This window comes from Podarcis cretensis (genome assembly GCF_951804945.1).
Source record: "Podarcis cretensis genome assembly, chromosome: 7".
NCBI classification, from domain to species: Eukaryota; Metazoa; Chordata; class Lepidosauria; order Squamata; family Lacertidae; genus Podarcis; species Podarcis cretensis.
In genome coordinates this window covers 77,791,328-77,804,657 of record NC_137176.1, presented here as the reverse complement: position 1 = coordinate 77,804,657, position 13,330 = coordinate 77,791,328, and the positions used below count along the sequence as shown (strand labels likewise).

The following is a 13,330-nucleotide window of genomic DNA, read 5'->3' as shown; positions in this document are numbered from 1 at the left end:
GCCCAGAAAAGGGGTGGGCAGTAACACAGCAGAGGCGGTGACTGCCAGACAGTAATTAGTTAACCCATCGCTGTGCCCGGATCCTGACACTCCCTCCTTTTTTTTTCCAGCTTGTGGTTAAATACCGCTGAAAGGAGTTGCATGAAATCATCGACAGGTTCCTTTTAAAAAAAAAAAATCAAAAAGAAATTGCTCGTGGGGAGGGAATGAGTACTCAAAGCTGAGCCAGGGTTTCCTGTTGCATGGGGCTGCAGATATATATATAAACGAGCTTTTAATGTGCTGGGCCACTGTTTGCAAGCTGCTACGAGACCAGAGCGCTCCCTAACTGCCTGATTGCTTTCCCAGATCCCTGAGGGTTTGAAAGCAACCACAATGAACAAGTTCCTGTGCTGCACACTTGTGGTAAGTCCTTGCCCAGAGACTGACGATTGCTTTGGAACTGACACGATCAGAGCATTGATATCATTCTCTGTTCTCCGCTGGCTGACTTTTCCTCTTCAGGTCTTTCAGTAAGTGTGCTAGCTTTCAAATCGTAGTGGGCTGCGAAGTTTTAACAAGGGATGAGACATTCCTGGCTTCTGGGGTGTGGGGTAGAGGAAGGAATTAATATGCTGCATTTTCAAGAAATAGGGGCCATCTAAATCTCCTAGTTCTGACCCTCCTACGAGAGCCTTAGTCCACTGCAGATGGAAAGAACAGGAGCAAATCTGTGAGACCGGACTGGTTTGTCAGATACCATGTTTAATTTTATATATTGCACAAATGTATGGATATATGGGGCTCAGATAGGCAGAGAGTACTGGATTATTTATCGTGATGCTCTGATGGTCTAAGGGCGGTAGCTGGATGTGGAAAAGGTACTGGTGACAGACAGAGCAGAAGGTTTAAGGTACAATCCCTGGAATCTTCCCATAAAATGATCGTATGGAGAAAGATCTCTGGAGCATTGCAATTTCTGCTCGGCCACCAGTTCTCCTGATGCGAATGGTCATAGTTTGTGGCTCTTCTGTGCCCAGCCAGTGTGGTGTAGTGGTTAAGAGTGGTAGACTCGTAATCTGGTGAACTGGGTTTGATTCCCCACTCCTCCATATGCAGCTGCTGGGTGACCTTGGGCTAGTCACACTTCTCTGAAGTCTCTCAGCCCCACTCACCTCATAGAGTGTTTGTTGTGGGGGAAGAAGGGAAAGGAGAATGTTAGCCACTTTGAGACTCCTTAGGGTAGTGATAAAGCGGGATATCAAATCCAGACTCTTCTTCTCTTCAACTGGGCAAATGTCTCTTACTGGCTCCCATTACATGTGTGGAGATGTCTGTTAAAGAGAATGGGACAGCTCCTTCACTCATAAGGAGATCCACAGAACATCGACACTGCCAGGTGTGCCCCAAAATCAATGGGTTGGGATGTCTGTTATTTTTGCAATCTCCTTTACCCTTTTTCCACTTTAACCTTTCTCAGATGTACATTAGGGAAACATATATTTATGCCCCACTCTGGGAAAGCTAAGAATCCAAAATCTATGGGCAGTAGTCAAGTAGGTTATAATCTGAGTAAACCCATTGAAATCAATAGACCTAAGTGAATTGTGTCCATCAACATCAAGGGTCTTCTCTGAGTGTGATAAGCACTGATTACAACCCTACAAATACATTTTAGAAGTGATCTCATAGCTGAGAATAGTTTGCCTGGTGACTAATCAACCCAAGTGATGTTTGATGTTACCTAGAAGTTGTGCAACATGGAGCAACAGCTGATCAGATAACTGTGAATGCTTCCTGTTATCTGTCAACTTTGCTTCATGTGAGCATTTGGTAGATCATGTATTCAGTGAGTTATTATTGCCGATCATATAGAAACACTTAGGAAAAATGGATTTTCTGTTTCTTAAAAATGGGAGTCAGCCCACTGGGTATGTTCCCCTGTATAAGCCCCATTTCTCAGTGGGTTCTGCCCCATTAAAAACAACAACAGTATACTCAATATGAAAAGAAGAACAGAAATCAACTTCCCAGTAGTTTGCATAAACTGAATTTATTATTAGAATGTTGTTAGGATTTAAAGTCATCTCTAAATACTGGCAATTCTTGTTATCAGATGAAACAACAAAAAATTGTGTGTGTCTGTGTGTGTGTATCCCTTTCACAGGGATATGAAGATTGGTCCTCTCTTCTGACTGAGGGGATGACTCCTGACAGATTTCAGATTGACAGCTGCAGTGGTTCCCCTGCAAAGAGAACTGTTCTGGGGTGGGTACATTAGGAATCCGGGTGTGTGAGGAAAAAAGAGCATGGTTTCTTAGAAAAAGTGAGGACAGTATCCGTCTCCCAGCAAGAAACATGTTACCCCAAGGGTCTTTGGTGGGGATTGGCTCCTCCACAACAGGTTTTCAGGTACACAGCATTTTCTCCCTCAGATAAATACCTCTCTCCATTGACTTGCATATGGAAAAGGTGGTGGGAAAATGGCATAACCCCCCCCCCCCCAGGAAAGACATAAACCCTCAGGGAAGGAGGAAATGTCACTTTCCAGCAAGGAGCCAGTGGGTCATTGGTTTTGGGTGGGCTTCTGTCCCCTCATGGGTTTTTGGTAACATGCTGGCATGGAAAGTGAAAGGCAAAAACCCAGGTGAAAAATAGATCCAGGTTTAGAAGCCACAGATATCAGAAAACTAGATCCTGGATACAAACAAACAGGGGCAATGACTATTGCCCTGTATGTCCTGCTTCTGAGGGTCTCACTAGTCACCCGTTGCTGGAAAAACATTGGTGGCCCAATGGATCTTGGGACCCATTTGCACTTGTATTATGTAGAGCAGTGAATAGCAAGATGAAATATTTTAAAAAAAGTCCAGTGGCACCTTGTTGTTGTTGTTGTTTAGTCGTGTCTGACTCTTCGTGACCCCATGGACCAGAGCACGCCAGGCACTCCTGTCTTCCACTGCCTCCCGCAGTTTGGTCAAACTCATGCTGGTAGCTTCAAGAACACTGCCCAACCATCTCGTCCTCTGTCGTCCCCTTCTCCTTGTGCCCTCCATCTTTCCCAGCATCAGGGTCTTTTCCAGGGAGTCTTCTCTTCTCATGAGGTGGCCAAAGTATTGGAGCCTCAGCTTCACGATCTGTCCTTCCAGTGAGCACTCAGGGCTGATTTCCTTCAGAATGGATAGTTTTGATCTTCTCACAGGCCATGGGACTCTCAAGAGTCTCCTCCAGCACCATAATTCAAAAGTATCAATTCTTTGGCGATCAGCCTTCTTTATGGTCCATCTCTCACTTCCATACATCACTACTGGGAAAACCTTAGAGACCAACTAAGATTTTTCTTGGTATAAGCTTTCGTGTGCATGCACACTTCTTGCACACGAAAGCTTATACTAAGAACAAACTTAGTTGGTCTCTAAGGTGCCACTGGACAATTTTTAATTTTTAAAATATATTTTGACTGCGTCAGACCAACACGGCTACCTACCTGAATCAGTGAATAGCACAGTTTAGGGATTTGACATTGGATCCCATCCAGACTTTGACAGTCCTTTTCAAAAGCAAAGGAGACACCAGGATGTGTTTGTGATGCAAAACAGAGGCTGCTTTATTTGTTTCTTTCAGTAAATCCAAACATTCTTCTGCGGTCTGCGTGAAACCCCAAAGCCAAGACATATAATAATGTTTTTGTATGCTGAAAAACTAGTTTCTTTACTTTCACAAGGCTGTGATTGAAGGGAAAGATGCCTGTAGGATCTTTGGCTGTCTTTGCAATTGTCATCCAAATCCACATTTATTTCACACGAGTGGGTGGAGCTCAAATGTCATTTGACTTCCATTTGGAGAATGGTGTGAAAGATCCAATAGAAAAGGAAATCAATATAATGTCATTTTCCCTTTCAAAATCCTTTTCTCTGTATGGGGGGGGGGTGAGGGAGGGACAATAAACCCCCTGTTGATCCTGGGATATTTTTGAAAACATGTAGGTTTTTTAACCAGAACTTTGCAACAACATCACAATGTTTGTTAAGGGTACTACAGGCCATTTAACAGTGCTGTAAGTTATATGAGTTGCTATGGCAGAAAATTATTTCATCATTAATGTTAAGAAAGGAAGCTGAAGGTTATGTGAAGGATTCTGTACTGTATATGAGCATTTCTAAGATGCCCACTTCCTGTCCCTCATGAATCTCTGCCTTGTTGCACGTCCTTCACTGTTTGGCTGATTTGCAGATGGCACACACAAACAAAACTGCATCATTCAAAGTTTCCCTACATTTGCCCTCAAAACAAGGGGACCCTCTCCAAGTTCCCTCTCCGAGGGGTGTTTGGAGGGTGGCAACAAGGGGCAGGGCCTTTTTAGTGGTGTCCCCCTGTCTCTTGCTACCTGCTTTAAGGGCAATGCCTCTGAGAAATGTAAATAGCAACAGCTATACCACCAGTGTGTTGCCAACCACGTAACCTAAAACACTGTGTTGTGTCTCTTCTGCTAGTTGTTGGACATATCTGTGAAGTGGACTGTCCAGGAGGATCTTCCCCCAAAGTACCTCCATTACGACCCGGAAACCTCCCGTCAGATATTGTGTGACCAGTGTCCCCCCGGAACCTACATTGAGCAGCACTGCACGACTTCGTCGAAGACCAAGTGTGCCCCCTGCCCGGATCAGTTCTACGCAGACGAATGGAACAACAACGATGAGTGCCAGTACTGCAACGTGGTGTGCAAGGAGCTGCAATACGAGAAAGTCGAATGCAGCAGCACCCAGAACCGTGTTTGCGAGTGCATCGAAGGGCGGTACCTCGAACTGGAATTCTGCTTGAAGCACACAGCATGTCCGCCGGGATATGGTGTTGCTGAGAAAGGTATGTGTCTGTTTCCCAGAGATGGCCTCGTGCCTGTTCGCCTGGGGCGAGGAAGAAACTTCTCCAGGAAACCAGACCAGGAAGATTGCACACACACCCTTTGGTATACAGTGCTACCTCGGGTTACAGACTCTTCAGGTTACAGACTCCGCTAACCCAGAAATAGAGGCCCCAAAGTTAAGAACTTTGCTTCAGGATGAGAACAGAAATCGTGCTCTAGCGGCGCAGCAGCAGCGGGAGGCCCCATTAGCTAAAGTGGTGCTTCAGGTTAAGAACAGTTTCAGGTTAAGTACAGACCTCCGGAACGAATTAAGTTCTTAACCTGAGGTACCACTGTACTGGGAAACAATGGGTTCTTGCATGTGCTTTTCCCCCACAGGACCTTCAGCGTACCACAGATCACTAGCATTATATATAAGGGAGATCAATTAGTGAAAGCCTGTGCTGGAACAGGGAGAGCTGGATTGAAATCCCTGCTTGGCCATGAAACTCACTGGGTGACCTTAGGCTAGTCCCAGTCTCTCAACCTGATCTACAGGGTTGTTGTGAGGTTCAAACAAAGGGGCACCTTTAGCTGTGCTAAACTCCTGTTGGGGTGCATAGAATTCAGTGTCAGTGTGATATAATCTGGCTGGCGGTCAGGATCCGGAGCAAGTCAGCAAGGAATCAGAGTGCCAGAGGGAGATGAATGCGATCTGAGACAGACAGCAGGGTCGGGATACAGAGAGGCTGAAACAAGGGAGGGGAGTCTGTTTAACACTTTTGCTCACAGACAACTTGCTCAGTTTAAGGGTCCAAGCCTGGGGCAACAACTGTATGTTTTTATTTACTAGACAATATGCATGTACCGTTTGATTGTAAATAGAACCTATAAGCTGCTTACCAAAAAAGAGAAAAGAAGAAAAGGACAAATTACAAACAAGTATTTAACAAGCTCAAAATAGAATTAAAACTAACAGTTAAGATAAAAACAGATTAAAATGCACGCAGGCTTTCCGCATGCCTGGATAGGCTTGCCTGAACAAAACTGTCTTTAGCAGGAACTGCAAAGCAAAGGTGTCAATAGGCGGGGAGTTCCAGTGTTCATGTGCTGCTTGCAACATGAATAGGTCAGTTTCATACAAATGCAGAACAAATCTGCGGCACCTGTAAACAGCGCCCGTTCCCCAGATCAAAGCAGTCAAGTAGATGTATATGAGGGCTGTATATGTCTTGCTTTTCAGAGAACAGCCTCCTCTTTAAAGGAGTCCTCTGTCCCGTTCAAATCCTGTTGCAAACGGCAAGAACCCTAACACCAAGTTGCCTTGCCTTGCTATTTAAATTGCAGTTACCAAGTCTAAATTTGCAGCTGTGCATATGAATCAGCCTATACAGATTCCATGCAAATCGGCATCTTCTTCTTTCCTTCCTTGCCCTAAGAGGACACTGGTGCATGGAGTCGTGCTGACTCAACGATGCAAAGAGTAAGGCATCTTGGCTTGCGCTCCTTTACAGCTTTTTGGAATGACAGCAGGTGGGTTGGGGGTTGGTAGTTTGTTAACTTTAGTGGACATTATTATTATTATTATTACTATTATTATTATTATTATTGCAAGGCTGGCTTACATCAGACATAGTGAACCTGTGGCCTTCCAGATGTTATTGGACTTGAACTTTGCATTAGCCCCAGCTGATGGTCAGGGTGATGGGAGCTGCAAACCAGAGGTGCCTCAGGTTCCCCGTCCCTGATTCACAGTTATGAAAGTGCCTGCATGGATTGCAAGGCAAATGTATCCCAACAGCTGTGCATGGCAGCCTAGTCAAAATTCTCCAAAGCATCCTGGTTTTGCTGCTGGGAGACATCACCTTGCCAACAAAGGTCCGTATAGTTAAAGCTATGGTTTTCCCAGTAGTGATGTATGGAAGTGAGAGCTGGACCATAAAGAAGGCTGATCGCCGAAGAATTGATGCTTTTGAATTATGGTGCTGGAGGAGACTCTTGAGAGTCCCATGGACTGCAAGAAGATCAAACCTCTCCATTCTGAAGGAAATCAGCCCTGAGTGCTCACTGGAAGAACAGATTGTGAAGCTGAGGCTCCAGTACTTTGGCCACCTCGTGAGAAGAGAAGACTCCCTGGAGAAGACCCTGATGCTGGGAAAGATGGAGGGCACAAGGAGAAGAGGGCGACAGAGGACGAGATGGTTGGACAGTGTTTTCGAGGTTACCAGCATGAGTCTGACCAAGCTGCGGGGGGCAGTGGAGGACAGGAGTGCCTGGCATTCTCTGGTCCATGGCGTCACGAAGAGTCGGATACGACTAAACGACTAAACAACAACAACAGCAACTACAAAACCAACACACACACACACAGTTGTGTAGCTCTCACACAGAGACCCTTGCATAGCTTTCAACTTTTGAGTACGCCCAGAGGCAACGCATGGATCACAAATTTATTGCAGCGCCTGTGAAAAACAGCCGTTGTCCTCCTAAACATCTCGCTGGACTGCTGCCAAAAGTGATGTTGCTCACAGTAGCAAAATGTTCTGCTCTTACTGTAATGGGTAATTTAATGGCACCAGCAAATTGCCTTCTAATGAGAAACATGATGGATTGACCTCATTCACAGGGACATTATCTGGGATGCAGTATTTATGGGTTATAACTAATAACATTTTTCATGGGGGAAGAGTGCTGCTTCAAGCCTCTGTGCGCCTTGACAAACAGCAGAAGTGCGGACTGATATAGCACCCAGAGAGTAATTATAACAATATTAGTGTAATAGCAAAAGTCATCGCAAATGTGTGGCAGTAATTAATTACCAATGTCGCAAGTAGATACTCCTAGAAAAGCATGCATATATATATATATATATATATATATATATATATATATATATGCACAGCCAGTAATTCTCAGGAGTGGGGGGGAGACAGATAAAAGAGGTTGCATGTTCTTTATTGATGGAAATTAATACTGCCACCGAAGAGCACTATCTAGAAAATAAAGACTAAAGGAATCCTTGTCTAGAAACGACAACAAAAAGATATGCAGAAACTTTATGGATCTGCTTGAAAATGGCCCGGCACATACTAGTGTCATCATTTTGTGAAGCTAAGGAGGAGTGAAAACCAGTCTCCTAATTCATTTCAACTCCAGATGCATAGTGTAGGTTTTTAATATATTTCTTTTACTGCAAAAATATTAGCTAGCTGCATATAAAGTGGCTTCCAGAATGCCCAGAGGTGTGAAAATCCTCGTAAATTGTACTTTAAACTACAGCTACATTTTAGACATTGGATTGAATGCTTTAAGCATGCCAAACAGGAAATATAAAAATATTTACATGAGCTCATGTAATGCATTCTTCCAAAATACATTCATTCATTTTTGGGGACTGGGAAAGAGACCCGTGTACATCTGATCTCCCCTCCCCCTCATGTGTGGTTTGATCAATCCATTGTTTGCTGTTGTGCAAAAAACTTCAGGCTGTTATTTAAGCAGTCCCTCCATTCCAGGATTACAAACTGGTTTTGTTCTAGTAAGCAATTCTAGTTCAAAGGCCTTGCTGAAACCATAATCTGCCAGCCTGGATGTAACAGGAAACTATGGTTTGATCAAACCAGGAATTAATGTGTTAAGCCATTCAGTTGAAGAGTGGAAGGAAGGAGCATAGGAAGGAAGGAGTATGCAGGCATTAGATCCATTCCTGGAAGATTGAATGCAACCCATTGACTGCATTCAGACTAATGCTGTGAACTACCCTGACATAGAAATTCCACAGAAGTGGGGCCAGTTCTGAAAAGGCCCTGCTGCTAGCTCCTGCACATAACCTTTGACAAAGAAATATAGAACAGAGGGTAACTCACACAGGGACCACTCAACCCATGCTCTTTCTGAGCTTAAAAGTGAACACTAGAATTGAAGGCTAGAAATTTACTGGCAATCAGGGTGATATACTCCTAGAGTTTCTGCTGTGTTGAATATGGATGGATCACAATTCTTGCTTTTCTGTGAGAAGCTATGCATCTTAATAACCATGACAGCTTTTGTTCCCTAACTGCACATTTAATTCATCATTGTAGATCTTTTAGTAAAGGACAGAACCCCAACTTTCTTGCTCTCCAGGATCCTAAAAATATTTTCACCCGTACATAACACCTTCTGTGTTGATTGCTTTACAACAGAAGTTTCATCAAATATGCATTCTTTAGAATTATTTTTTATTAAATATTAGCATCGTATTTTTAGGGCACATACAATAATCCAGCCAGGCCCAAAGAGGAAAATCGATGCATATTCTTCACTGTGTCACATTCCTGAGCTATTCCTTACCTTTAAAATGTTTGGAAACTCATTTAAGTGTATCCAGCAGCATAATTTACCTACAGAACTCTAATTTTCATACTCTAGCTCAAATCTATATCAACTAAGTGCAGCAAGAGCTTTCATTTACATAGGAAAGGCAGAAAATGCCAGCTTGATTTGAAAAATGCAACACCTGTTTTAATTCTATCGCCATTTATGTTGGAATGGAAAGCCGCTCAGAAGGGGCTTAAATCAGCCCTGTCCAATTTGCAGCCACGAACCACAGACCATCAGGTGTTTGATAAACCCTTCATTTGAGTTAAATCCAGATTGCCTGCACAGGCTGGGTTTATTAAGCCACCCAGCAGGTTATAACACATGGCTGGCATGCCACATCGAACGTGAGCGTGACAAGCCAGATTTTAAGGGAAAGAAGGCATTTCATGGAGTTATCCAAAGCACTGGTTTCGGTGCTCTGGTGAAAGAATTCTTTCAAAGCTTGCGAAAAGAAATGACATCGTCCATGGGCAATGCCAGCTCTGCTCCAGGTTTGAGAAGAACTTGGGCAAAAATACCACCCATATCTTGGTGCCCTCCCTGGCAGGGGCAGAAGATCTGGACTCCAGGGAGTGCACCATAGCTGCTGCAGCCACTGCATTCCTTGCAGGCTGGATCTTTTAACCCTGTGGATCCCAAGGTGGTCGCCTCACCTCACATCACACTTGGGCCAGCCCTGACCTTCCCTCCTCCTTGGCAGCCCCCCTCCTATCCTTGCTCCTGACTCAGATCTTCACTCGCCCATTCTTCACTGGAGAGGCGGTGCCTTAGGTGTTGAAATGTTTTGAGCCGGCCCTGCTCTGGGTCACTGTGGGAAATATAAAATGGCAGCTCATCGTGTGTTGATGTGGGGGGTCTTCAGGGCAGGTATATGCTGGGCTGGTCCATAGGAATCAAACCTAGTAGACAAGCAACTTTTCCCAACTGTCTGAGCGGAGTTGACTTTGGACCAGCTCTGGACTAGTTTTAAATATGTAGGGAGCTTTAGATGTGCAGAAGTCACATTAGGAAGAACTTTCTAACATTAGGAAGTACGTTTTGGCAAATAATGCTGTCTCTTGGTTCGAGGACCCGATCCCCGTGTAGTGGAATGAAAACACAAGGACACGTGATATAAGGTTAATGGGCAAGAAAAGGCCACGACTTTATTGATTACAGCAAGTGAAAAGGTATTGGCTTAGGCATTGGATTATGTCAGCTGACTCCACCCCCTCAGAGAGGGGTGAGTCTAAAACAGGGGGGTTTGTTCACCAGTAGGTGGAGCCTGTTGATGCTAATCCAACTATAAGCTCTCCCCTGATGTCACCGAGGGTCGTGCCATGGCCTCCCGCCACGCAGGCATCGGACAGAATACACGACCGCTGGATTCCTTTAACGGAATACCCAAAATTGAAAGGGGCAGGCGATGGCCACACCTAGCCCTTCGACACAGCACAACACATTATTCCAATGCCTAACCTACCCACCAATACCACGAAAGTTGTAATGATTGCTACGAGGTAGGCGAAAAAACCAAAAAGCCTAATGCCAAATGGAAAAATTCCTACCAGGCCCCCCGGACAACCAGGGCGACCAACCTAAGGTCCATAGCAAGGCCAAAGAAAACTGAGACCCTGAGCTCTAAGGGAGTGGAGGGTGGGTGACTCGCGACGGGACGCCGAAAAGTGAGGCCGGAAGGCTGGTGCCGCAGCAATTTAGGCTGCTAAACACGCCCTCTTGCAGGCACCTGGTTAGGTGCCTGCCCGTGGGCGTGGGTGCCAGCCATGTGAGTGGGAGGCTCCCGACCACAACCACTCCCCTCTCTTGCAGGAGGAGAGTCTTTCCACCTACGTTTGAAAGTGGTTCAGTGCCTTGGGGCATGCACTGCCCCATGTGAGACTTCTGAATGTGCCATTTACAAAAACAAAGCAGATGAGATTTAAAACATTAATTGGCGAAGCTGTCCTGGGAAACGAGCTTCCCCCTTTGAAAGAGAATCTTTGGGAACACACAAATCAGGCACTTATCTGATTGGTTTTCTGCTCAGTCTTTCATGCTGCCTTTCACCATATATATAAGAAGCCCCTGAAGTGCTGTATACAAAGTGATTGCCAAGCGTATTTATTGTCTCTTTCTTTTGTCCCAAGGTACCCCTGAAAGTGACACGGTTTGCGAGAGATGCCCAGAAGGCTATTTCTCCAATGAAACGTCATCCAAGGAAGCTTGTCAGAAGCACACCAACTGCAGCGCGCTGGGTCTCAAAATGGTGCGCAAGGGAGACGCCACACGTGACAATGTTTGCCAGGGAGAAAAAAGCGACAGATCAGATCAGAAGTGTGGAATCGGTACGTGCCAGTTTACCAGTTGTTGTATTTCTACTAGTTTAGTCTTGTGCTTCAAAGCAAGGAATAGTTTTCAGCTGACTGATGTGAAATAGAAGTTGTTCTCCATGTAGCTTGCTGGGTGGGGCAGAACTGTTACACGACCTTCCCTTCAGGGGGGGTCACCATTGCTTAACCCGAGGGAATGCGGAAGAGCTGAAGTTGGAATGGTGCAAACACGCTGGCAGGAACACTGGATTGATTCTGACAGTGTGTTTGCACTGCGCCAAACTTCCCACCACCATAAGAACATAAGAAGAGGCTCCTGAATCCCACCAACAGCCCATCTAGTCCAACATCCTATTCCCACAGTGGCCAGCCCAATACCTGTAGGAAACCCTCAAGCAGGGCCTGTGTAAAAGAGAACTCCCCTACTTATGTTGAATACCAGCAACTGATATTCAGAAGCATGGCTGCCTCCAACTGCTGAGGCAGATCACAGTCATCATGCCTAGTAGACATCAAAAGCCCTCTCCTCCATGAATTCGTCTAATCCTCTTTTCGCCTCGCTCATCCTTTCTGATAAACAACAGCAATCCACTGGCTGTGAAGCTAGTGTAGCAGCTCTGCTCCTCATCCAGAGTGACACTTCTGAAAGCACTTCATTAGCTTATGGTAGGGAACCTTTGGGCCCCCTAGGTGTTGCTTGACTCCAGCTCTGGAAAGTACCTCCAGCTGGTAGTTTCCATAGCAACCAGTCGCTTGTACTCTTTAGTCATGCAAAGATACACCTGACCGTGAGAGCCATTAACTTAACAAAGAGGAAGTTGGGGGCCGCTTGAGCAGTCTTTTCTACAGAATGAAGCCACAAGCTTGGGGGTGCACCCCCAAGATTCTATGCAGAATAATGAGAGTGTCGGACCAGGACCAGGGAGAGACCAGGGTTCAAATCTCCCCATGCCATGAAGCTCACTGGGTGCCCTTGGGCCAGTCACCATCATAGCTGTCAACGTTTTCCTTTTTTTAAGGGAAATTCCCTTATTCCGAATAGGATTCCTCGCAAGGAAAGGGGAAAGTTGACAGCTATGGACCATCTCTCACCCGAGCCTACCTCACAGGGTTGTTGTGGGGATTAAATGAGGAAAGAGGGAACCATTTATGCCGCCTTGAGGTCCTTAGAGGAAAAAATAGCACATAAATTTAATGAATAAATAACACAGGTCAAAATGTAGTTTCACAGAATCCAGGCTTATTTACTCAGGAAGCAAGTCTCATTATGTTCAATAGGGCTTACATCCAAGTAAGCATGCAGAGGACTGCAGCCTTGGTAGAGCAATACTAGGGATTTTTTATACTTTTCGAAAGGGCACAGGTGCAATGTTTGGATGGCTGATCCAGACCAGACAGACTTTGAAAGATCAACACGCTTCTTCTTCTTTTTCTTTAGATGTGACCTTATGTGAGGAAGCATTCTTCAGGTTTGCCGTTCCAACCAAACTCACGCCCAACTGGCTGAACATGCTAAGGGATAGTCTGCCAGGTATAAAGGTCAACACAGAAACTACAGAAAGGCTCAAACAAAGGCACAGTCCTCAGGAACAGACCTTTCAGTTACTGAAATTATGGAAGGAGCAGAACAATGGCCACACTGCGGTCAAGAACATTAAGCAAGGTAAGACCAGTATACAAGCAGAGCAGTGTATGCATACACTGAGCCAGCGTGGTGTAGTGGTTAAGAACAGTGGACTCATAATCTGGGGAACCGGGTTCACGTCTCCGTTCCTCCACATGCAGCTGCTGGGTGACCTTGGGCTAGTCACACTTCTCTGAAGTCTCTCAGCCTCAC

General features: G+C 45.3%; 1 protein-coding gene across 1 annotated transcript in view; it reads left to right on the top strand.

Moving 5' to 3' along the window:
• TNFRSF11B (TNF receptor superfamily member 11b) overlaps positions 1 to 13,330 on the top strand; it is a 116,510-nt gene that overhangs the window by 99,245 nt on the left and 3,935 nt on the right. The window contains exons 2-5 of the mRNA XM_079984419.1: positions 349 to 405; positions 4,473 to 4,842; positions 11,311 to 11,508; positions 12,932 to 13,156. Of these exons, the coding sequence (XP_079840545.1) occupies positions 376 to 405; positions 4,473 to 4,842; positions 11,311 to 11,508; positions 12,932 to 13,156 (823 nt within the window). The 5' untranslated portion in view covers positions 349 to 375. The remainder of the gene's footprint in view (positions 1 to 348; positions 406 to 4,472; positions 4,843 to 11,310; positions 11,509 to 12,931; positions 13,157 to 13,330) is intronic.